The sequence below is a fragment of the Muntiacus reevesi genome, chromosome 2 (genome assembly GCF_963930625.1).
Source record: "Muntiacus reevesi chromosome 2, mMunRee1.1, whole genome shotgun sequence".
NCBI lineage: Eukaryota > Metazoa > Chordata > Mammalia > Artiodactyla > Cervidae > Muntiacus > Muntiacus reevesi.
Genome location: NC_089250.1, coordinates 195,924,139 through 195,951,012, shown reverse-complemented (window position 1 = coordinate 195,951,012; position 26,874 = coordinate 195,924,139). Strand labels below are relative to the sequence as shown.

The 26,874-nt window shown below is 39.8% G+C and overlaps 1 protein-coding gene across 2 annotated transcripts in view; it reads right to left on the bottom strand.

Moving 5' to 3' along the window:
• VPS35L (VPS35 endosomal protein sorting factor like) overlaps positions 1-26,874 on the bottom strand; it is a 140,324-nt gene that overhangs the window by 36,453 nt on the left and 76,997 nt on the right. For both annotated transcript variants that reach the window (XM_065924431.1, XM_065924430.1), the window contains exons 20-26: positions 20,789-20,851; positions 14,108-14,193; positions 12,882-12,962; positions 10,870-10,933; positions 8,341-8,439; positions 6,707-6,784; positions 5,786-5,900 (exon numbers count right to left, since the gene is read on the bottom strand). In XM_065924431.1, coding sequence (XP_065780503.1) covers positions 5,786-5,900; positions 6,707-6,784; positions 8,341-8,439; positions 10,870-10,933; positions 12,882-12,962; positions 14,108-14,193; positions 20,789-20,851 — 586 coding nt within the window. The remainder of the gene's footprint in view (positions 1-5,785; positions 5,901-6,706; positions 6,785-8,340; positions 8,440-10,869; positions 10,934-12,881; positions 12,963-14,107; positions 14,194-20,788; positions 20,852-26,874) is intronic.

Genomic DNA, 26,874 nt, shown 5'->3' with positions numbered 1-26,874 from the left:
AAGATGGTTTGTCAACAGAACAAATAAGTATGACCTTAAGCATAAACTCCAAAGACTTGTCAAGTGGATAGAGATCGTTTTTCTCCATTACAAGCCACTCTTTACTCTCCAAAAGACAGAAATACAAAATTATTTTCTCCTCCATTCTACTGCCCTGGCTTCCTCCATCAACAGTTATCATTCACAAGAGCCAGTGGGCTGCATAACAGCAGGCTTTAGCCTCTCCTCTGCATCCCCATGTTCCTCATGGATCAAACCAGCACAATGGCTCCATTCAACATGTCTATGAGCCTCAGCATATGTTTGAGCTTACCTTGTTTTCTTTTTTCTATAAATAGGAAAATGAATTATTTAAAACCCACCAAGAGGACTTTGATGAGACTCTTCTGAACAACAGGGTTGCTTAAGAGTTAGGTCCATACCATAAAAGGTTTGGTACCATTTTACATTCATCAGTACTGTAAAGAGTTATCAATCAGTATTATCACGTGGTGCCATTCATTCCTTCATCATTTACTGAGTGCCCATGTAGTAGGCAATGTGCCAGGAGCCAGGCACAGCGCAGGGAATAAGAAAGATGAGACCTCGTGGAGCTGACACTCTTCAGGGGAGGGAAGCGGACAATTCTTTACGTATTTATTTGTTAAATTACAATGGTGATAACTACAAATGGGGAAAGTGCATAATGTGAGGATAGTATGTCTTACAGACAAACCTTACTTAACTTTGTTTGGGGCTTTTGCTTAAGACATGGCTTGTGAACATAGCTCTCCAAGATGTAGATGTAAAAGAAATCAGTAAAACAAAGTTAGTTTTTTTTAAGGGGGGATGCATTGAGAGGAGGAAAGAAATAGGTAGAATCTAAAAAACAAAACAAATGAACAAACATGAAATGGAAATAAAGTAAGATACAAAGAACAAACAAGTGGTTACCAGACAGGAGTGTGGAGGGGAAAGGAGAGAAATTAGAGGAGGGAGATAAAGAGGTACAGTCTTTCAGTTGCAAAGGTCAAGGGTATGAAATGAGTCAAGGGTATGAAATACACAGTGTAGGGAATACAGTAAATAATGATGTAGTACCTGTGTATGGAGAGTTAACTATATTTATCACCATGATAATTTTGAAGTGTAGAGAAGTATCAAATCACTATGCTGTCTTGTACAGATATGAGAGCTGGACTGTAAAGAAGGCTGAGCGCCAAAGAATTCATGCTTTCAAATTCTGGTGGTGGAGAAGACTCTTGAGAGACCCATGGACAGCCAGGAAATCGATCCAGTCTATCCTAAAGGAAATCAACCCTGAATATTCATTGGAAGGACTGAAGCTGAAGCTCTAATACTATGACCACCTGATGCGAAGAGCTGAATCATCAGAAAAGACCCTGATGCTGGACAAGACTGAGGGCAGGAGAAGGGGGCGACAGAGGATGAGATGGTTAGATGGCATCACTGACTCAATGGACATGAGTTTGAGCAAACTCAGGGATACTGAAGGAGAGGGAGGCCTGATGTGCTACAGTTTATGGGGTCAGAGAGAGCCAGACATGACTTGGCAACTGAACAACATGCTGTGTTGTAGGTCAATTATAGTTTAAAAAAAAACAAAAACAAAAAAAACTCCTAGAAAAGTAGGTCAGATTTGGGGTTACCAGAAGCGAGGGATAGGGGGAGGAGGAACCGGATGAAGGCAGTCAAAAGGAATAAACGTCCAGTTATAAGGTAAGTACTACAGATGTAATGTACAACATGATAAATATAATTAATACTGCTGTATGTTATATATGAAAGTTGTTAAGAGAATAAATTGTAAGAGTTCTCATCACAAAGAAAAAATACTTTAAAAAGTTTCTTTAACTTTGTACTCATATGAGCTGACAGGTGTTCACTAAACTTAATAAGATAAACACTAAACATGATAAGCAGTTCATGCTGTATGTAAGTCAAATCATTAAGCTGTACACCTTAAACTTATATAGTGCTGTATGTCAATCACATCTCAAAAAAAAACTGGAAGGAAAAAATGTTTTCAAACAAAGGAGGGGGAGAGAATTCTATAGAAGGGAAAAGGATTGTTATTAACGATAAGAACAAAAATCATTCTTTTCATCACTATCTTGCTCTAATTGTTCTCACTATTGTTTCATCTTTGGAGGAACTGCAGATTTGTTATTTTCAGGATAATTCAGCAGGTAAGTCTTGAAATGAACAGCTTTCCTGCAGATTTCTCAAGTTTCTGAATATGAGAATTGGCTTTCAGAATTCTGAAACTGCAGAGCTGCATAGTATGCAGTTAGCTCCTAGAAACCATGGCATACTTTCACCTTTTAAGAGATGGTTATACTAAGTTAATATTCACTGAGCCGCTACTATGTGCTAGTGGACCGAGTGCCCAAGTACTTTCTCTCATTTAATCTACCACAGGGCCTTCCCTGTGTGCTGGTGCAGTGGTTAAGACTTTGTGCTCCCAATGCAGGAGGCCTGGATTCAAACCCTAGGCAGAGAATGATGGACACCCCACCCACCCCACCGGCCCCAAGCCTCAATTAAAGATCCCAGGTGCTGTAACGAAGACAAAAGATCCTGCATGCCACAACTAAGACCTGGCACAGCCAAATAAATGAAATAAATACATATTATTTTAAAAATTAAGAGTCTGCCTACTATGTAGGGGACATGGCTTGGATCCCTGGTCCAGGAAGATTCCACATGCCACGGGGCAACTAAACCCATACACCACAACCACTGAAGTCCTCGAACTTAGATCCTGTGATCTGCAACAAGAGAAGCCACTGCAATGAGAAGCATGCACACTGCAAATAGAGAGTAGACCCTGATTGCTGCAGCTAGAGAAAAGCCCCTGCGCAGCAAGGAAAACAGTACAGCCAAGAGTTAAAAAAAAAAAAAAATCCAACACAGGAACCACCACCATCATCTCCACTTTACAGATGGAGAAACTGATGCACCATACAGCCAATCAATCCAACAGCATACAACTCATAAGCAGCAGAATCAGGATTGGGACCAGCACACTCAGGAGGTTTGAAACTCACCAGGGCTCATCCCTAACGCATCATATGATCCCACACATCCCCTCTTTTGCTCAGGCCGGCTCCTCTACCTGGAATGTTAACTATTCCTTCTCCCCTTCCCCACAGCCCTTCCCTGATAAACAAATGTTCTTCTTTCAAGACCCACTTTTAACATCTGTTGCTGTTGTTTAGTCGTTAAGTTGTGTCTGACTCTTGAGACCCCATGGACTGTAGCCCACCAGGCATCTCCGTCCAAGGGATCTTTCAGGCCAGAATACTGGAGTGGGTTGCCATTCCCTTCTCCACGGGATCTTCCCGACCCAGGGATCGAACCCGTGGCTCCTGCCTTGGCAGGTGGATCCTTTACCACTGAGCCACCAGAGAAGCCACCTTTAACAATAATACTTTCATTATAAAACATCCTCCTTTCTGAGGTGAGGAACTGTAAAGATAAAGGAACCAAGATAAAGAGAAAAGAAGCTGCTCTTGCTGTGGCTTGGTGATAACTTTCCAGAAAGAATCACTGACTAAAAAGGACAAGAAGCTATCCCCAGGGACAGAGAACAGGTATCTCTGGGTCAGAAGATGTGACTGACAACTGATTTGCAAGTCCTTCATTTCTCCTAAATATCTGGGGGCAATGGGTGACCCTAGACCAACCCCCTGCATGATCCAGCCTACATGCTGAACCAATGTGTCTAAAGGACCAGAACGGGCCTCCCTGTAATAAGCCTTCGTCAGCACTCCACACTGGCCTGGCTCAGGGTTCAACTGGAGTTTACTTGTTGGGCTGAGCCAGCCCTGGCAAAGCTGCAGCTGATAAAGAAGGTACAGCAGAGGCTGGATCAAGGGAGGCCAGAAAATGAATAGGGGGGAGGGGATGTTTTATAACCAGCTGGTGGGGGGATGCTTAAGGAGGCAAACAAACCCAATCGGCCCACTTCCACAAGCTTCATTTAATTTATATTTAGCCTTCCCCTTCTCAGTAATTGAATATATTATTTATTTTGGCCAGCAACTGCCGCATGTGGCTTTCAGAACAACAACAATAAGCTTTTAAGGTTTAGCACCACAGCATTTAGAGACTTGAGCAAAATCATCAGATAAATTATTAAGCATGAAGTGGACACTGCATTCCTGCCCCCCATAGCAGTTTAAAGTGCGGGGGGTGGGTAGAGGAGGTGGCCAGAGCTCTAACACAGGGCGCTGAGTTTGTTTGGGATCTGTAACATTCAAGACATGGCTCTGAGTTTATCAAGTTGGGAGAAGAAAAGATTTAGGCTTCTGGGGCCTCCACATGCAGCTCACAGCTCTGGCATCTCCAGCTCACAACCCATTCCTAATGCTACAGGTGACATCAAACTCCGGGGTCCCCACAAAGGGGTCCCCACACACTATTCCTGACCTTTTTAAGAGGGAACCAGTTCATAAGATTTAAACTTTCCTAACATCAATTTAATCTAATTAATTAATTTAATCTAACCTTCATTTTGCACATTGGGTTATTGGCAGATGCTGTTAATTTTTGTTTTGTTTCCTGCAAATCCATCATCCTTACCAAAGCAGGCATTAGGAGTAAGTTCCACGTCTGCTGACAAGTAATGAGGACATACCTGCTCTTGTGGGATTTGCAGTCTCATGGGGGAAGGGAGTGTCCAGACAATAAGCAAACAAACACAAACAGTAAGAAAGCATCAGATGACGGCAAGTGCAATGAAGACATGAGGAGGATGGTACAGAGTGTGATTGGGAAGGGGGGGTTACTTTAGCAAGGGTGGACAGGAAAGGACCCCAAAAGAGGCAAGGCTTGATTCTCATCTCTGGCCTAGTAATTTTAGAAAATGCAAATACCTGGGGGGAAGGTCACTCTAGAAAGAGGGAACAGCAAGGGCAAAGGCTCTGAACTGGTAGATGGCTTAGTATGTTCCAAAGACAGCAAAAAAGCCGGCTAAAGCATGGTGTGAGTTGAGAAGAGAAGACACCATATCACGTGGGAACTTCAGGCCAGGTGTCTGGTGTCTTTGGATTGATCCCAAAAGCGCTGAGGCTACTGGAGCACCCAGGAGTTGAGAACAAAACCAAGCAGAGTCTGAAAAGGTTCTTGGACAGCAATCATGTTTAAAGACTCCGGTGACACCGAGGGTCCGATGGGAAGGACCCAGCTGCCCACAACCCTAACCCTCCACCAGCACACCCTTCACTGGCATCCTTCCCTTCCCTGTCTCACCTCATCTCACCTCTCACACTCCCTGGGATCACCTCCCAATCAACCACTCGCACAATCCTGGTTCCAGCACAGCTCTGTACCTCTTACAGAAACAGGTTTCGGGCAGAAGTTTTATCCCTAACAGCAAACTGTAGAGAGCATTCATTCTATACTGCTTAGATGCTATTCCTGTATCTCTGGAATTTCAAACACTGACAACAATAAATAAACTTGAATCTGCTGTGAATGAGCAGTCCTAAGTTCTAAAACTCTCTAGGGATGTCTGAGCCACCTGACCTGACATGCCTGAGACAGATGTAGGAAGGTCCTTACAGGAAATAACCCAGGATCTGTAATCTGTCTGACTCTATAAATGTGTATGTGTCCGAGGTGCTTCCTACTAAAGAAAAAGTTCATCACTTATTGATCACTTTTTCTTCTCTTTCCTCCTTAAAGGAATCTCTCTGCACGCATTCACACACTGCTGAGTCAGCTTTCCTAAGGAGCCAGGGAGAGTCTGAGAGGAGAAGAGAGTGAGTGACGGGCTCACCTTGGGAGAGGCACTGGTTGGCCAGGGCCACCTGACCAGAATGCAGGTAGAGATTGAGGCGGGTGAAGATCCCCACCAGGGAGGGAATGGTAATGAAGCAGTAGGCAACGCAGGCCTAGAAGAACGGGGAGAAACAGCAGGTTATGCGGCAATGCCATCACAGTGGATTAATATTCTCATTTTCATCCATCATATATTTTCAAGTAAAAACACTTAAAACAATTAATCTCCCCATTATGAACCCCAATTTCTCCTCCTTGCCTCTGCTGTATTTGCCTTTTTGGGAGAAACATGAGGGGCAACCAAGGACAGTAATCGTGTACAAAAATAAATTTTCACCCGTCATCACAGGGAGTGAATAGATAACAGCTAATATTGATCATTTAAAGGAGTTGTTAAAACCAATTAGTTAAAAATGAATTAATTGGTAATTTGAAGAAGAAACTGCTAAAGAGAGACTGTGAGAAGAGAGGTATATGGTGAGAAAAGGCAGGACTGGAAAGCTTATTTTCACTATAATCTTTTCAATATGATTTTACTTTTAAAGCATGGATATGTATTGCTTTGATAAAATTTTGAGCAGCTTACTCAAGAAACAAATTTCTTCCAAAGCTGGGAGCCTGACAAGAGGAAAAAAGGTCCCAGGCCTTCCAGTTACTGGCATGGGCCAGAGATAATTCAGCTGGCACACAAAAAGGCAAATCCATCTCAACCACCTCCCCTAACATGTATCAAAATTCAGACTCCTTTGATTGTTTCTTTTGAAAACATTAAGAAAATCAGTCAGTTCATGAATATGTAAGGAAAAATCTGGAAAATCAATATTAAATCACCCTTAATCTTTTTCTGAGTAACAATTCAGAAACTTGTATAAGAAACAGCCCACTGGAGTTCAAAGTAAGTCTTATCTTTAAAACATACCCGGACAAATGCAGCAGTCTTTCTAGAATGATTTCCCTTCATTACTTTCCTTGTTTCCATTGCCAACCGGTTTACACTCTAGATTAAAAAGTAAAACAGAAATGGGAATGAAATGATGGTTAATTCAGATTAAACATCTTCCAAAGAGATTTGGACACTGACTGTATACATGTCAATGAGAACAAGCTAACTGGAACCAAGACTGGTTCTGGAACCAAGACTGGTGAGCCCCAAACCCTGAAATGGCAAAGGGGTCATCAGGCCAGATTCAATCTCAGCTTGAGCAAACATCTCCAAGGGGCACTCACTGAGTTAAGTCATGCCTATCAACTGGCATGATAAATGACCATTTTCTGGCTTAATGAATAGCCAGGGTTCACTTATTCCATTTCCAGAAATCCCACACACTAAGCTTAAGATCTTAGAGATCTTAAGAGAAACCTCCAAACCTGAACGTAGACCATACAAAATACCTTTGCAACACTAACGCTAACGGTAAGAACAGTAAGAGCAGCCGCGTTATCACTTAGAGCACACCAGGTGCCGTTCTAGGAACTGTACATCCCTAAGCTCATTTGCTCCTCGTGACCTTACAGGCTGAGTACTATTAACTTCCCTGACTTACAAGTCTCTACATTTAGGTCTTAGGTTTACTAATGCTACAAAATCTGATCATCCGCAAGCAAATATATAAAAAGGTCATTTTCCTTAACTTTACATGAAACAATTCAAGAGCCTTAGGGAATCTTTTCACAAAAATTCAAAGTTTGGACCTATGGTTCCCAAAATGTGTACCATGACACCCCAGGTGTTACAGGAAAGTCAGAGGGGCATCCCAGGTTTCGGACAACCACAGAAGGGCTCAACTGTTGAACACTATGTGAAGCACTGGTGTGAGGTAGCTCATAGACATGGTTCCTTCCTTGCAGTGATGGCATGTCTTTGCAAAACTGGGTTTTTAGCAGCTGCCGTGACAAAAAGTACTGTGCAAACATTAATGTGGGGGAAAAAAATCTATCCGGAACAGAAAATAGGGTAGTGGTGTCCCATCTGATTCCAAGGTTTGAGAAGTTAACCAATGCCTAGAGGTACATATACTTCATTAGTAAGTAATTATGATGATTTTAAAAGGAATGAAAATATACTATTTTTCTTTCAATTTACATAAATTGTTGGTTCAGAAAAGCAAGCTGTTAGGGCACAAATTCTTAAGTTGCTTGAGCCTAATTTCTTAATAAACAGAACTGTTATCTCTTCTTTTTTGCCTAAGGGCAACATGAAAAGTTACTGAAAGGCACTGTGAACCAAGAAAGCTGGGACTCTGGTTAGGTAACATGGAATTCTAACTAGGTTAATAATTTCTATAACTAAATAATCACTACAACTCACTCAACTCTTTGCTGTTGACATGCAGGAGTGAATATGCAAATTTCAGAGAAAAAGAAGTCAATTAAACCACTCTAAAGGCTCAACCAAAGCTGTAGATTTTATTAACCTTTGAGAAAACATCTTTCATGCCCTGGGAACAGAAGCAATATGGGGCCAGAAGAATCTCAGATTAAAACTGGTACGTGGCATGTCAATGATCAATAAACATGTATTGAGAAAATAAATGAATGAGTGAAAATCCTTACGTGAATCAACTGCACAAGAACAGGTTCAAGATTGCAAAACATTGACCTGGTCTCCACATAAAAACTCAGCTGTTGTTCAAAATCACGGCCAAAGGACACCTAGAATCAAGGAGAAAGAAGTGACAATGTTAACTCTAGGCAGCTGTAAGCACACAATTGGAAAAGTTCCTCCTGAGTTTTGTGGGGACAGGGGAGGTGCTGCAATGATAAGACACCAAAAATTCCACAGATATAGATGGGTGGTATCTCAAGGGTATGTAAGCAAACACACACATCCGTGAACTGGAATACACTCTAACTAGATGTTAGATTAATTTACCCAGCATATAGCAGAAATGTTACTATTATCACCTCATCTTCATGACATGGGCATTGGAGTATAACATAAAAAGACCAAAAGGTATAAAACAGAATCTCAAAATGCAAAGAGGATTTCCTAGGCTAGAAGGAAACCACTGGAAAGGAAATTTTGGCATTTTGGCTGTCAGCTGCAGCCTTTTCACATAGATTTGGTGATTGGGAGTCATTTGTCAGAGGGATTCCCTAACAAGGGCCACACATTTCTGCTTCCTGATGGGGATTCCAACCTTTAGCAGCTCATGAGAGGCTGCTGGAGCCATCGATGGATGTTAATCCACCACTAAAAACTTCTTCTCCTATTTCTTCAAATTTATCAACAGCTGGTTGGTAGGACAAATTTTACTGCTACAACAATCATTTTTGTCCAGAAGAGGTTTAAAGTCATAATTTCCACCACAGCTATCAAGTTGCACATCTTATTTTCTCATATTCTTTCCCAGTAAAACTTAGTGGTTTTCAGACAGACCCATAAAAGGATAAATATCACGAGAACAGTATAAAAATTAAGGGAACAAGAGAGGCACCTAGTATCAATCATAGGCACATTTTCTAACATGGAAATTAAAAGGCTTATCCTGAATTTTCATCAAAATTAGTATTTTACCATAGTTAAATCAACCTTTGTTATTGAGTGAGTCACATTTTTCCAGGTGATTTTCAAAGTGACCTAGTTATTTTCATCTCAGGCAGCTTTTGTCTTGACATTTCTAACAGGATATACTGGCTGAAGTGGGTATTTTAGTTTCGTGCACCGAGATTTAAGGCAGAGGTTGTTCTGGCTAGGGTGGAAAGGTGGTTGTTCCCGATGAAACCTGCAACAATGCCGCCTGCTTCGCTCGTCCCTCCCCAGCGTCCCTGTGGACTCTTCCCAGCTGGGGGTAGGTCAGTTTTCCCTCCCCTCCAGACAGCTGGCCCTGGGACTTGCTTTGACGAACAGAATGAAGCAGGTGGCAGCACTGGTCACTGTGTGATCTCTAAGCCTCCATAGGCCCGGCAGCTTCTGATTCTGCCCTCATCAGGCAAGAGTCCGGACATGAGCAAATGATGAGAGAATGGCGGACAGAAAGAGGTCACACGACAGAAATGATCTGCCCCAATCAACAGCCAGCACCAGGACCCCAAACACGTGCTCAAGACCATCCTGGATCCTCCAGCCCCAGTTCTGCCACACTTCTAACATCACACGGAGTGGCCTGGTTACCTGGTCAACCCAGGGACTCACAGAATAAAACACTGCCATGTTAAGCCACTAAGTCTGGGGTGAGCTGTCCTATAGCGCTGAGCAGCTAGGATGAATGGAGAGTGGACACTGACATTTCACCCCCCACCAACCCCCAAATCGTTTTCAGCAGCATCTGAAGAGCAGCTCATCAGGTGCTTCAGGAAGCCCCTTCTCCACGGGTCCCCCCGCAGCCTACAGCTTGGAATTCTGGGCTCTCGCTGCCGTGGCCCAGGTCCAATCCCTGGTCAGGGAACTGAGGATTCTGCAAGCCACAATGGCACAGTCAAAAAATGTAACAATAACTTAAAAAATAAAAATGAAAGAATTTAAAATGACTTCATTGAAAAAAGAAAAAAAGGAAGCCTCTTCTCCCACTCTGGATCCACGTGGTTTGGCTGCCCAGGGGTGCCTGTCTCCCTGGCCTGGCCGGCGTGTTCCTTCCTTCTCAACAGCAGCAATTTGCTCAGGGACGAGCCAGTGACCCAAATTAATCCACAGACTCAGCCCTAGAACTTCTGCTGGAGCTCTTCCTGCTGGGCTGCAGCACTGGAAGGAATGGAAACCCGGGGCTCTCGTGGGGAGTAAGCCTGCCTGGGAGGGATGCCAGGAGAGAAGAGCCATGAGCCAAAGACACACACAGCAGTTCTTGACGACACTAGGGAGACCCCAAGTCCAGCTGCTCCTTCTGAGAGGTCCACCCCCGGCCTTGGTGTCATATCAGCCAGTCCCCCTCCCACCGTCCCCTTTTTATTTTTCCCTTAAGCCAGTTTGTCTTGGCTCTCCTTGCCCCCAGGGGAGTGCTGGCTAATATAAGTTGTTTTCTAATTTCATCTTATCTCCATAAAAATGAAAAGCACCAGGGAACATAATGTTAACTGCTTTCACCAGAGGAAGGATAAACAATTACATCACATTTCTAAGTACATTGAAACTTCTCCAATACTTACCATTTTTATAAATCCATTAATCAAATATGCCAGCATTCTTTTCTCATCTTCCAGAGTGAGTGCACTAAAATCAATAATTGTACATAATTGACATTGAGGTAATAAATGAAAGTTTCCAAAGGAAAAAAGTAAATGAGAAATAAGTAATTTAACAGGTAAGAACATTCTGCATTTTCTAGATTTTAAAAACTCCCATATTTGTGCTTCTTTTGATGAAAATATGTAACCTAAATTAACATAATTTAAATGTGCTTCTCATTTCTCATAGAGAGGCTATTCTCAAGATATATTCACTAACAGCAAAAGAGAAGGTAACCCTCCTTCTTTGGAATTTGGATAGCAAAGTTCAGCTTCAAATTTTGTATTCCAGAGAACTTTCATTCAACATTTTACTATAAAAAGGTTTAAGTATAGCAAAGTTGAAAATTATACAGTCAACACCAATATACCCTACTATTATCATTTTATAATATTTGCTTTATCACATAACTCTCCATTCCACTCTCCATTCATCAATCTACCTTATTATGGATATACAGCTTAAAGTAAACTACAGATCTCAGCTGCTTCTGTTTAATAGCAAAGTTAGTATAAATATAAATGAGAAAATGTGAAGTCCTTATAGTTTTGGTAATACATGTGAAGGTTTATAAATGGTTTCCCAAATTTACTTATTTTTTTAAATTTAAGAGTCAAAGACCAAGGTTCTCGTTCTAAGGCAAAACAAGTCTGTATTGGTAAAATCAGCATACTCTCCTCCAGTATGCAGCGTCCCCTTCATTCTTTGCGACTACATTTCCTAATGCTCCTTTGAGGCTGCCAGTAGCCACATGACACTTCTGGCCAAAGGGATGCGAATGCAAGTGATGTACAAAACCTCCCAAACTGTGTCCCTAAAAGGAAGCTGCTGTCCTCTTATGCCTGCAGGCTGCAACATGAACATGGTTGAGGTAAGCCATCTCTACCAGGAAGACAAGGACAACATGCTAGAGGAACAGGAGAGCTGGAGGACAAGAAATCTGGGCTCCTGGATGATGTTTTAGAGCAGAGCTACCCTACCCTGAGCTTCTGGCTCCACTTCTCACAAGAGAAATACATCTGCTATTTTATTTAGGCCAAAAACTAATGTCCTACTAATACAAGTACTTTTCTAAAAGTCTTTTGGGTCTTTATGGATTTTTGTGCAACGCAAGTCTATCAGTTCTATTTATTATGAAAAGTCCTGATATTTTGATTTTGATAACTAATGAAGTTGAAAGCAAAGGTCATGAAAATAAAGATTCTACAAATCAGGAAAAAACAAAACAAAAGAAACACAATTCATCTAGCTGATGGTTAAGTTCCAAAACAATTTTCTCAGTTCTTGTAAGATTTTCCAGCGAATCAAGCTGCTGTGTTTAAAAATTCTTTAGGGATCAAAATTTCAGCCACAGAGAAGAAGGAATTGCCTCAAGCACAGTCAAATGGAAACACGTAATGAAAAAGAAAAAAAATAAGATAAATACATCAAATTAGAAAGCAAAGGAGATAATCTGGCTTTTGACCCAAAGGTAAGGCTGGTGACGAGGTCTGAGCCTCAAGTATACTGAACAAATAAGGTCCTTCATGTAAGGAATATAGGCAACTTCATTTGAATTTCAAATAACTGCCTAATAATGAGAAAAAATTTAAAGGCTATGTTACTGGATGAGTGAACTCATTATTATACTATCTGCTGCTCTCAGAAATCTCCAGGAGACACGTAGCATGAGTTCACTTGGATGAAACCAGCCTTTTCCTCCCAACAGAAATCCCTTTGTAAAAACATCTGCCATCTCATTTTCTCAGGAAGATTACCCTCAGCTCAGCCTCCCTCCTCCCCTGGATTGGAATGTCCTTGTTAACAAGAATCTTAATAGACCCCATAAAATAATATTATTCACAGAGGCCACTTAAGGCAGTAATTCCCTAATGCACTATTATGTGGCATTAAAACTCAACCCAGGCTCTTTTCAGCCTTAAGCGTGGCTTACTTCACAGAGTCGTGCATGGTCTTGCAAACGTGCAGAAGGGCGTTCAGAATCACGGGGTCCTTGGTGGGCTCCTGCTGATGCCTAGGAGACATTTGGGGATAAAAGGGAAAGCCATCCACACCGAGCACTAGAAGCATGGATTTAGTGCTCATCTACGGGACATATGTGAGAAGCAGTAAATTATCTGGTTGGCATCTAACACAGCCCGGCTCACCAACAATGGGCAATGTTCTAGTTTCCTCTGAATTTTTCTTGAACTAACAAGTTTGCTCTTCTAACATAACTTCTCCCAACTGCAAAATCATGGTAAAACTGCCACATTTCCTAAGCCAGGCAAAGGGCAAATCTGTTTTCTTACCATGTTTCCTGAACCCCTGAAGCTGTCTACAACTGTGTTAAGTGCAGACAAAATTATTAATTTAGTTTCTCAAAAGACAAGCTCTTACAACAAATTTTTATGAAAGTAAAGTAGGTATACTCATTTCAAGCATATGGAATTAATCTTTTAGAAAGAAAATACAAGGAAAGCTTAAAACATATACTCAACTAACTTCTAACTGAATTTTCCAAACTCTGCTATTTGAGCTTCATTTTTACACACATATTTTTTTTTAAATTATATCTACATACTTAATGTTTAAAGTCAGTTTAACTTTTAACCCTGTTCTAAAGAAAAATACATTAGAAGTCACTGATTAAACTAGTTACATATTATCTAATATACTTTAAAATAAATATACATTTTTAAAATAAAAATTTCTCTTCCACGTACTATCAAAGTATTTCACATAGCACCAGCAATAGACAATTTTGGGAAACAGATTTAATCAACAAAAGGAAAGGAATTAAATTGAAAACCTATCATAAATCTACACATTGAAGATAGAAATCTTTCAAGCTCTGGTATGAGAGAATATAAGAATGACTATCTTAAATCTTCAAATTCCCTAATAGTACATCAGTAGATTGCTCCTTCCCAAAAGTCACAGTGAGATGTGGGTGATGGTGGGCCCATCTAATATTTATATTTATTACTTTGTCTTAACAGCTAATTATAAACTTTATCATGATTGCTCCTTTTAATGTGGTTCTCCTCTCAATGTTATTTTAGGTATAAATACATCATTACATCACAGGGCCTCAAAGTGCATAAATTGATTTCTTATCAACAGGTTTCACAAGGGCAGTGGGAATCGAAGCTTCTGATTACTTTGTGTTATACTTACTTGATAAAAACTTCCATGATGCATTTGCAAACCTCCACCCGGACACTCTCTTTCTGGAACATGTCCAGAAATGGCAGAAATTTTTCCTAAAAAAAAAAAAAGAAAGCATTCTACCTGCAATTTATATAAGTTACTAGAAGAGATTTATGGGTTACTTTTTCTTTGAAGGTCAAAACAGAGGAAGAATTTTTTGTCTTTCTGAGGCAGGTCTGATCAGGACTCAGGTGAAAGCAAGGTGAAGACTCTGAGGTGTTTTTTTTTTTTCTCTTCTAACATAACATGGGCCTTTTTAAAAAAAATATATTTTTCAGTGAAGAATAATTGTTTACAATAGTGTGTTGGTTTCTGCCATACATCAACGTGAGTCAGACACAGGTGCACCTGTGTCCCCTTCCTCTTAGGCCTCTCTCTCACCTCCCAGCCCATTCCACCCTTCCAGGCTGTCACAGAGAACCGGCCATTTAAATCATTTTTTATTTTTTACACGTACACACTGCTTTGTTTATTTATTCATTTTCGGCTACACTGGGGCTTCGTTGGTGCATACGGGCTTTCTCCAGTTGCAGAAACTGGGGAGCTACCACCGGGCTGTGGTGTGCAGGCTTCCCACTGTGCTGACTGCTCTTGTGGAGCACAGGCGTCAGTGGTTGCAGCACTCAGGTTCAGTCGTTGCAACTTGCTGGCCCTAGGGCTTGGGCGTTCATTAGTTGCAGCACAGGAGCTCATTAGTTGCGGCTCCAGGGCCCTAAAGAATGCAAGCTTCAGTACTTGTGGCACATGGGCTCAGCACCTGAAGCTAGAGAGCTCTAGTCAGTAATTGTGGCACAAGGGCTTAGCTGCTCTGCGGCACGTGGGATCCTCCCGGACCAGGGATTGAACCTGTGTTCCCTGCACTGGCAGGTGGATTCTTAACCACTGTACCACCAGGGAAGTCCCGGACTCTGAGGTTTTTTAAAACTATTACTATTAAAATAAATTACATGTGCCCAGGGATCAGGGCCAGGACCAGTTACTATTTCGGTGAATCACCTGGGCAACCATTTAAAAAAATTATTTATTTATCCATTTTTGGTTATGCTGCATTTTCACTGCTGCCATGGGCTTCCTCTAGTTGCAGAGAGCAGGAGCTACTCTTCGTTGCAGTGTACAGGCTTCTCATTAAAGTGGCATCTCTTGTTGTGGAGAACAGGCTCTAGGTGTGCAGGCTTCAGTAGTTACCGCACAAGGGCTCAGTGGTTGTGGCACACAACTCAGGCTTCAGTTGCTTCGTGGCATGTGCTGTGGTCTAGGGATCAAACTTGTGCCCCCTGCATTGGTAGGCAGATTTTTATCCACCGTACCACCAGGGAAGTCCTGGAAAACCTTTAAGTAAGTAATAACCTCATGCTGTTCACGGGGTTCTCACAGCAAGAATACCTGCAGTGGGTTTGTGATTTCCTCTTCCAGTGAAATACATTTTGTCAGAACTCTTCATTATGACCTGTCCATCTTGGGTGACCCTGCTCAGCATGGCTCATAGCTTCACTGAGTTATGCAAGCCCCTTCACCATGACAAGGGTGTGATCCATGAAAGAGAACCAGAGAGCCTCTTGATGAGGGTGAAAGAGGGTAAAAACTGACTGAAAACTCAACATTCAAGAAACTAAGATCATGGCACCCAGTCCCATCACTTCATGACAAATAGAAGGACAAAAAGTGGAGGCAGTAACAGATTTTATTTTCTTTGGGCTCCAACATCACTGCAGATGGTGACTGTAGCCATGAAATTAAAAGACACTTGCTCCTTGGAAGGAAAGCTATAACAAACCTAGACAGTGTATTAAAAGCACAGACATTACTTTTTTGACAAAGGTCTGTCTAGTCAAAGCTATGGCTTTTCCAGTAGTCATGTATGGATATAAGAGTTGGATTATAAAGAATGCTGACTGCTGAAGAATTCATGCTTTCAACTGTGATGCTGGAGAAGACTCTTGAGATCCCTGGACAACAAGGAGATCAAATCAGTCAATCAGTCCTAAAGGAAATCAGCCCTGAATATTCGTTGGAAGGATTGATGCTGAAGCTGAAGCTCCAATACTTTGGTCACCTGATGTGAAGAGCCAACTCACTGGAAAAGACCCTGATGCTGGGAAAGATTAAGGGCAGGAGAAGAAGGGGGCGACAGAGGATGAGATGGTTGGATGACATCACCAACTCAACGGACATGAGTTTGAGCAAACTCCAGGAGACAGTGAAGGACAGAGGAGCCTGGCGTGCTGCAGTCCATGGGGTCACAAAGAGTTGGACACAACTTAGTGACTGAACAGCAACGAAGCTCTTCTTGGTACCCAAAGGCAAGGCAGGCTTCAGTCTTTTTAGGATTGCATAGAGGAACGGAGAAAGCAGAGTCAGTTGTCCAAACAGTGGCTTCCGCATCCTGACTTCACATTCAGTGCCTGTGTGACCTTAAGCAAGGTTCTCCACCCCTTCTTGCATTCCTCATTCGAAAAGCGGTACTCATTACTACTCTTGCTTCCCAGTGCTTTTCTAAAAATGACCTGAGGCAATGCATAAAAGTAAATAGAAAAGATCAATGGAACCAAAAGCTGGTTCTTTGAAAAAGATAAAAGTGATAAACCTTTCGTCAGACTCATTAAAAAAAAAAGTGAGGGAGGGTCTAAATCAATAAAAGTAGGAATGAAAAAAGTGAGGTTGCAACCACCACCACAGAAATACAAAGGATTGTAAGAGACTACTATAAGCAATTATATGCCAACATAATGGACAACCTAGAAGAAATGGAGAAATTCTTAGAAAGGTGCAATCTCCCAAGACCGAACTAGGAAGAAATAGAAAATATGAATAGACCAATCACAAGCACTGAAACTGAATCTGTGATTAAGAAACTCACAAGAAACAAAAGTCCAGGACCAGATGGCTTCACAGGTGAATTCTATCCAATGTTTAGAGTAAAGCTAACACCTATCCTTCTGAAGCTATTCCAAAAAATTGCAAAGGAAGGAACACTTCCAAACTCAATCTATGAGGTCACCATCACCCTGATACCAAAACCAGACAAAGACACAACACGCACAAAAAAAAATTACAGGCCAATATCACTGATTAACATAGATGCAAAAATCCTTAACAAAATACTAGCAAACCGAATCCAACAATACATTAAAAGGATCATACACCGTGAATCAAGTGAGATTTATTCCAAGGATGCCAGGATTTTTCAATATCCACAAATCAATCAGTGTGATACACCACATTAACAAATGGAAAAATAAAATCCATATGATCATTTCAACAGATGGAGAAAAAGCTTTTGATAAAATTCACCATCCATTTATGATTAAAAAAACTCTTCAGAAAATGGGCAGAGGGAACCTACCTCAACCTAATAAAGGCTATGTATGACAAATGCACAGCTAACATCATACTCAACAGGGAAAAGCTGAATGTATTTCCTCTAAGTTCAGGAACAAAACAAGGATGTCCATTCTCGTCACTTCTATTCAACATGGTTTTGGAAGTCCTAACACAGCAACCAGAAAAGGAAAAAGAAAAAAAAAGGAATCCAAACTGGAAAAGAAGTAAAACTGTCACTGTTTGTAGATGACACAATACTACAGAAAGAAAATCCTAAAGACACTGCAGAAAAAAACTGGAGCTCATCAACGAATCTGATAAAGTTGCAGGATAAAAAATTATACACAGAAAATCTGTTGTATTTCTATACACAATGAAAGGTCAAAAAGAGAAATTAAGGAAACAATCTCATTTACCACTGCCATCAAAGAGAATAAAATACCTAGGAATAAACCTACCTAAGAAGGCAAGGACTAGTACTCCAAAAACTATAAGATGCTAATGAAAGAAATAAAAAATGACACAAAAGAGAAGGAAATATAGGCCATGTTCTTGGACTGGAAGAATCAATATTGTCAAAATGACTACACTACCCAAGGCAACCTACAGACTCAATGCAATTTCTATCAAATTACCAACTGCTTTTTTTCACAGAATTAGAATCAAAAAATTTTTTAATTTGTATGGAAACACAAATGGACCCCAAAAAGTCAAAGCAATCTTGAGAAAGAAAAACAGAGCTGGAGGAAACAGGCTCCCTGACTTCAGACTAGGCACAAAGCTACAGTCATCAAAAAAGTATGGTTCTGGCACAGAGACAGAAATACAGATCAGTGGAACAGTATAGAAAGCCCAGAAATAAACCCAAGCACATGTGGTCAATTAATCTACAACAAAGAAGGCAATATACAATGGAAAAAAGGCAGTCTCTTCAATAAGCGGTGCTGGGAAAACTGGACAGCTACATGTAAAAGAATGAAATTAGAATACTATTGACGCTTTTGAACTGTGGTGTTGGAGAAGATTCTTGAGAGTCCCTTGGACTGCAGAGATCAAACTAGTCAATCCTAAAAGAAATCAATCCTGAATATTCACTGGAAGGACTGATGCTGAAGCCGAAGCTCCAATACTTTTGTCACCTGATATGAAGAGCTGACTCATTAGAAAAGACCCTGATACTGGGAAAGGCAGGAGAAGGGGTTGACAGAGGATGAAATGGTTGGATGGCATCATCAACTCAATGGACATGAGTAAGAGCAAGTTCTGGGAGTTGGTGATGGACAGGGAAGCCTGGAGAGCTGCAGTCCATGGGGTCACAAAGAGTCAGACACAACTGAGCTACTGAACTGAAATGAAAACACTATACACACAAAAAAACTCCAAATCGATTAAAGACCTAAATCTAAGACTAAGTACTATAAAATTCCTAGAGGAGAATACAGGCAGAACACTCTTTGACATAAATTGCAGCAGTATCTTTTTGGATCTGTTTCCAGAGTAATGGAAATAAAAGCAAAAATAAACAAATGAGACCTAACTAAAAAGTTTTTGCACAGCAAAGAAAACCATAGACAAAATGAAAAGACAACCTACAGAATGGGAGGAAATATTTGCAAACAATGTGACTGGTAAGGGATTAATCTCCAAAATATACAAAACAGCTCATACAGCTCAGCATCAAAAACAAACAATCCAATTTAAAAATGGGCAGAAAATCTAAAAGATATTTCTCTAAAGACATACAGATGGCCAAAAAGCACATGAAAAGATGTTTAACACTGCTAATTATTACAGAAATGCTAATCAAAACTACAGCGAGCCATCACCTCACAATGGTCAGAATGGCCATCATCAAAAAGCCTACAAGTAATAAACGCTGGAGAGAGTATGGAGAAAAAGGAACCCTCCTAAACTGTTGCGAATGTAAATTAGTACAGCCACTATAGAGAACAGTATGGAGGTTCCTTAAAAAACTAAAAATAAAACTACCATATGACCCAGCAATCCCACTACTGGGCATATTACTCTGAGAAAACCATAATCCAGAAAACACGGGTACCCCAATATGTTCATTGCAGCACTATTTACAATACCCAAGAAATGGGGGCAACCTAAATGCCCATCAACAGATAAATGGATAAAGAGGCGGTACATATATATAATGGAATATTACTCAGTCACAAAAAGGAATGAAATAATGCCATCTGCAACAACATGGACGGGCCTAGAGATGATCACACTAAAGTGAAGTAAGCCAGAAAGAGAAAGACGAATATCACTTGATATCACTTATACCTAAAATCTAAAAAAAGATGAAAATGAACTTATTTACAAACAGAAATAGACTCACAGAGAAAACAAACAATAGCTACCAAAGGGGAGGAAGTGAGAGGGATAAATTAGGAGTTTGGGATTAAAACATATACATTACTATATATAAAAAAGATAACCAACAAGGATCTACTGTATAGCACATGAAACTCTGCTCAATATTCTATAATAAACTACATGGGAAAAGAAATCTGAAAACGAATGAATATGTGTTTATGTATAACTGAATCACTTTACCATACACCTGAAACCAACACAACATTGTAAACCAACTACATTTCAATTTTAAAAAATTTATAAAAGCTCTAGCATAGGGCTTGGAGTGTGGCAAAAATCCAATAAATAACAATTTCTATTATTAAATAAACAAAAGCTTACAGCCCTGTGAGAGAACAGAAGCAGAAACAAGAAGAAGGAAGAGGGAAGCTGAGGGAAGGGGCAGAGAGTGTTCCTGCAGAGAAGTACGTAACTGGATTGGTACATACCCAAGGCACTGCAGCAAATGAGAAGGGTATCATAGGATATTTTAAATTTCTAAGGAAATATAATAAATCTCAACTCTGTCAAGACACTGAGACAACTAGAAGTTTGATATATTTCCCAGTTTCAACATTAAACTGTGTGATAAAAAGCAGATACCATGCAAAAACAACAAAAAAAAATCAATGCCCAGTTTAGTTCCAAGGTTTCAGAAGTTGTATGATGCCCAGTAGGTACATACATCCCATAGAAAGTCTCAAATGAAATAAAAACAATATTTTTCTATCAGTCTATGCCTATTATTTTCTCAATAACAGAAATATTATTGCTTAAGTTGCTTAAGTCATTATGATATAAATATTTAAATTGCTTAGACCTACTTTTTTTTTTAGACTAAAAAAGGAACTGTTAAGTATTTTTTTTTGGTTGAGGACACCATAAAAAATTTACTGAGACATTAAAGGAACTTCCGACTCGGATACAAATTTTCAAAAATAGTTCTGGATAGTTACTTACCACTGAGAAAAGAACTGAGAAATCATGAAAGTGTGCAATTACTTTCTTAATTATTGACTGAAGCTGCAAAACAAAATGAAAAACACATCTTTAATAAAACTTGGATATTTTTAAAAAGGCAACCCTGTCTCATAACATGCAAGCACAATGACAATAAGGGAAATCTGGAGTGCCAAATAACGGGGGAATTACTCGATTAGGTTAGGTCTTGTCTCAGTCTGGGTTGCCCATTTCACTCTAGACTTAGAAGAAGAACTTCTCAGCCTCAACCTCCTCTTCTCCAAAGCAGTATCTTGTTCACTGGGAGGATTAAATGGGATGGCTCGGCTACAGTGCTTAGAGCAGTGCCTGCCCTTCAAAGTTCTCTGACCGAGTCAGCTATAAGAATTCAAGAGGCGGGCAAACTTCTTCTATAAAGGGCCATACAAGTCATCGTAACTACTCAATTCCGCTACTGTAGCTGGAAAGCAGCCATTGACAATATGTAAACAGATGGGTGTGTGTGAGTTCCAATAAAATTATTCGGGCTAAATGGGCCGTGATTTATAGATCCCTATTCTAGCCAATAAAGAAGGCTGAGTGCTAAAGAATTGATGCTTTTGAACTGTGGTGTTAGAGAAGACTCTTGACAGTCCCTTGGATACAAGAAGATCAAACCAGTCAATCTTAAAGGAAATCAACCCTGAATATTCATTGGAAGGGCTAGTGCTAAAGCTGAAGCTCCAATACTCTGGCCACCTGATGAGAAGAACTGACTCCTTAGAAAAGACCCTGATGCTAGGAAAGACTGAAGGCAGGAGGATAAGGGGACAACAGAGGATGAAACGGTTGGACAGCATCACAGATGCAATGGATGTGAGTCTGAGCAAACTCGGGGAGATAGTAAAGGACAGGGAAACCTGGGATGTTGCAATTTATAGGGTCACAGAAAGCTGGACACAACTTAGCAACTGAACAACAACAATTCTAGCCCATGGTAGTCCTGGGTTTTTTGACTACTTCCGTGGAGAGACATTGGTCTGATTCTGACAGTGGGGTCAAAGGCCATGGCACTACCCACAGATGATGGCACAGTCTGTGAGGCCTGTCCTGGATACTCAGATACTGACATCCACCACCCCTCACCCTGACATGTGCAGAGTCTATTGACACAGCCTTGGCACGGGAGAACCAAGGAGGCACTTTTTCTAAATGAAATATAAACCCCTATCCTTGATAGCTATCAAGAAGGGAAAAATTACCGAAAACTACTCTGCTTATACTAAAAACACTGGTGTTTAAATCATCTGCAAAGTACACGGCTCATGGTCAAAAATACAGAATACTAATGGTACACATCCTGTTTCATAATGAAGCACTTGACTAGATCATCAAGCAAAAGGACTTCAAAACATCGTGACAAACAATGTTCTGACACAGAGCATTCAAAGATAGTGCAATATGTGTCTGGTTGAAATAGCTCCTGAAACCTTCTCCACAGCAACTAACCCTTTAGAACATGAAATCTTTTTTTACACTTAAGTATCTTTTTTTACGACTTAAGTACACTTACAAATGAGCTTCCCTAGTGGCTCAGATGGTTAAGAATTTGCCTGCAATGCAAGAAAACTGGGTTCAGTTCCTGGGTCTGGAAGATCCCCTGGAGAAGGGAATGGCCACCCCCTTCAGTATTCCTGCCTGTAGAGTTACATGGACAGAGGAGCCTGGCGGGCTATCACCCATGGGGGTCACAGAGTCAGACACAACTAAGCGACTAACACTAACATACTTACAAATAATGTTTTAAAAGACATTTTTCTTCCCTTCAACATTTCATTATGAAATGCTGAAACATAAAGAAAATCCAATGAAAATATAGAGAACACCCACTTACCACTGAGATTCTACAAGGGCTAATGTTCTGCTCTATTCGCTTTATCTCTTCACCTATCTATTGACCCAATAGTAGAATTTTTAAAATATGTGTAGACTGTTTATTTATAACTTTTTACCATGAAATCATTTCAAACTTACAGATATGTTAAAAGAACAATATTAAAAAACGCACAAATTCTCTAAAGAAATACTACATTGCTAAAAGAAAAAAAAAAAACCAAACAGGAAACTAACATAATATAGTATTACTAACTAAAGGTCAGATTTTGTTCAAATTTTACAAAATTTTATGCTAGTGTCCATTATTTGTTTTCATAATACCTTATTCATGATTCCACATTGTATTCAGCTGCATTGAGCAACTCCAGCTGCATGCAACAAACTCTGATAAATTCTCTTTTCACTTTTATTCTGTTACAAATATTTTCTAATTTTCCTTGTTATAGCTTTTAGGTACATCCACTATTTAAAAGTGGACATTTAATTTCCAAATTCATGTTTTTTTTAAGTATCCTTTGATATTAATTTCTCATTTTGATGTTTATTTCTCATTTAAGTGCTTTCTTCTCTGCAGTCACCTTCTGTATTTTTTCAGTCTTTTTTTTTTTTTTTGAGGCTTTTAGTGGCTAAGTCAAAGATATCTCTTGGTAAATGTTACATTATACTTGAAAATATGTGGGATATTTTCAAATACTTTTTGATACTGACTTCTAACATAATTCCACAGTGATAAGAGAACAGGCGTATGTATGTATGATTTTAATACCTTTAGACTATGAAATTTTTGCACCTTGTTTTACATTCCAGGATATGTTCCAGTGTCTCCTGATTTATAGTCTATGGGAACTTGAATTTGTATCCTGCTGTTGTGTGAAAATTGTATACATCTTAATCATGTTGATTTGGTTCATAGTGTTTTTCAGGTCTATTATATCCTTCTATTTTCCTGTGTATTCATTCTACTAATTTTTGAGAGTTTGATATTAAAACTCCAACTAAAAATCTTAAAAAAACAACTGTAATATATAGCGAAACCATATGTAACTTTGTTCTGCATTTTCCAAGTTTCCTGTAAATGTGTTTTTATAATTTCATAATTTTTAAAAATGCTTCAAAAAAACTCCCATGCTCTCTTTATCCAAAGTCATCAATTTTTAGTATTTTGTTAAATTTGTTTTATTATACTCTCTATGTTCAGTTCAGTTCAGTCGCTAAGTCGTGTCCGACTCTCCGCGACCCCATGAACCGCAGCACACCAGGCATCCCTGTCCATTACCAACTCCCAGAGTCCACCCAAACTCATGTTCATCGAGTTGGTGATGCCATCCAACCATCTCATCCTCTGTTGTCCCCTTCTCCTCCTGCCTTCAGTCTTTCCCAGCATCAGGGTCTTTTCCAATGAGTCAGTTCTTCGCATCAGGTGGCCAAAGTATTGGAGTTTCAGCTTCAGCACCAGCCCTTCTAATGAATATTCAGGACTGATTTCCTTTAGGATGGACTGGTTGGATCTTCTTGCAGTCCAAAGGACTCTCAAGAGTCTTCTCTAACACCACAGTTCAAAAGCATCAATTCTTCTGCACTCAGCTTTCTTTATGGTCCAACTCTCACATCCATACATGACCTCTGGAAAAACCATAGCCTTGACTAGACGGCCCTTTGTTGACAAAGTAATGTCTCTGCTTTTTAATATGCTGTCTAGGTTGATCATAACTTTCCTTCCAAGGAGTAAGTGTCTTAATTTCATGGCACAATCACCATCTGCAGTGATTTTGGAGCCCAGAAAAATAAAGTCAGCCACTGTTTCCACTGTTTCCCCATCTATCTGCCATGAAGTGATAGGACCGGATGCCATGATCTTAGTTTTCCTCTCTATATAGTAAGACATATTTTTCCTGAACCATGTTAAAGTCATTTGCATGTATCATGTGCCTCATCCCTGAATACTTCATTTCTATTTCCCAAGAATAAACATATTCTCTGATATTTCCATTTTGTCATTATCAAATTCAGAAAAGTTAATACTGATATAACTTTAACACTTTAATCTATCATTTGTATCCCAGTCTTGTCAGTTGTCTCAGTACGTTTTTTACAGCGTTATTTTTTCCACTCTGCAGTTCAGGATTCAGTTCAGGATCATGCATTCTGTCTTCATGTCTCTATAGTCTGTAATCGATTTGAAACAGTTCCTTAACCTTTGTAACACTGACGGCAATGATTTGGCTATTACTTTTTAGCATGCAACTCAGTTTGGACGTGACTAGTGTTCCTCCTGATTAGAGTGAGCCATGCATTCTCATCTGGAATGCTACATGGATGATGCTGTGTCTTTCTCAGGATACCATATCTGCAGGCATGCAGTACCCCACTTGCTGATATGGATTTTTTACTGTCAGTGGCTGTCCAAATTCTCCAACATAGTCACTATTTTTCCTTACAACTAACACTCATTCTACGGGAAGAGATATGAAAATATCCTGCTCCTCATCGAACATCCCCTCCAGATTTAGCATTCATTGATGATTTTTGCCTGAGGATGAAGAATGATTCTTGTCTTTACTGAGATGGCTGCAAGCATTGTGTAGATTTTTCAACTCTACCATCTCTTTCACATTTCGTTGATGGCACCCCATCCACCTTACCCCTCATCTATTTATTTACCTATTCATCATAAAGGCCAACTCCTGCATTCATATTTTACTCAACAGATTATAATCTGTTATTATATTTATTTCTTTTGATGTTCAAATCGGGGCCCATGACAGCCCCTTTAAAGCTGCTCCTGTGCTCATTTCATCTGCCCGCAGCAATTCCTTACTTCCTGGCACAAGAAGATGTTTCAGGCTCACCCTGCCTTCCCTATCCTAGACCTGGAGCAAGCTGATTGTTTACAGACTCTAGTAGTTTTATTCTTCTGATGTGGCCCCTGCTTAAGACAAAGGGCTCACAACCAATATGGGTAGCTGTCTGGAACACAGGCTGACCCCTGGGCATCTTTTATAAGTTGTTTTTGCATATAGCAGAATCACAATGTAGTATAATTCCCTTGTCTCTTAGAAACGAACGGCATTAAAACTATTATGTTCAAGTTTTCAGTGAATTGGGGCACTGGCAGTCAATGTCTTATCGGAATTCCTCAACTAAAATTTTAATGCACATCAGTCTTCATATGAGCCCGAGACCCTGACCACCCACAAAAGCATGACCTATCTTCTCTACACATTCTATTGACTCTACTGTGCTGACCAAAAGTCTGCTGTGAGCAACTATGTCATTTTTCATTCCATCAAGAAATAGCTAGTGGCTGCTCAGTAAATTGTAATAATGAGCCATTTTAATTAGCAAGTGGTGAATAATTCTTAAATGAGTAAAATGTAAGAATTCTAAAATTTAGACAAGAATATGGAACTAATTTTCTTATACTAAGTGAGTCAGGATACCAACCAATCATAGGCGATAAGTGCCAGAACATCATGTTATCAAATAAAAAATAAAATCTTAATTAGATTTGAAGTTACTTTATAGTAAGTGATCCTGAGCTGGATTCTGTACTAGAGGGGAAACAAAAATCTGCTATTAAGGACACTGAACCCACTGAAAAAATTGGAATATGGATTGTGGAGAGGCAAAAGTAAGACATTAATGTTAAATTTCCTGAAGTTGATAAACTAAACTGTGGTTATAAAGGAGGATGTCCTTGTTCTTATGAAATACTCATCGAACTCTTTAGAGGCAAAAATGACATGATGTATGCAATTTACCCTCAACTGGTTTTAAAAAATTTTACATACACATGTAGGAATATGTGTGCATATGTGTACATAGAATGATAATGATAAAGTAAACATGGAAAATATTCACAGTTAGTGAATCTGGGTAAAAAATAATGGGAGCTTTCTGAGCTATTCTTTTAACTTCCCAATAAAGTTTGAATTTATTTCCAAATAAAAGGTTAGCTTAACTGAAGAACATAGCCATCTTACTTATTCATGCTAAGCAACTGTACCTCCCACATCACACCTCACTCAATTCTTACAACCACTCAGACAGGACTATTATTTTTCCCATTTTACAGGTAAGAAAACTCAGGCACAGCAAGACAAAGTAACTGATTAAAGGGCACATGGCTGGGACATGTCAAAGTTAGGACTCAAACCCAGGATTACCTGACTTGACGGCCTGATCTCCATGAAAAATACTTATTTAATGCA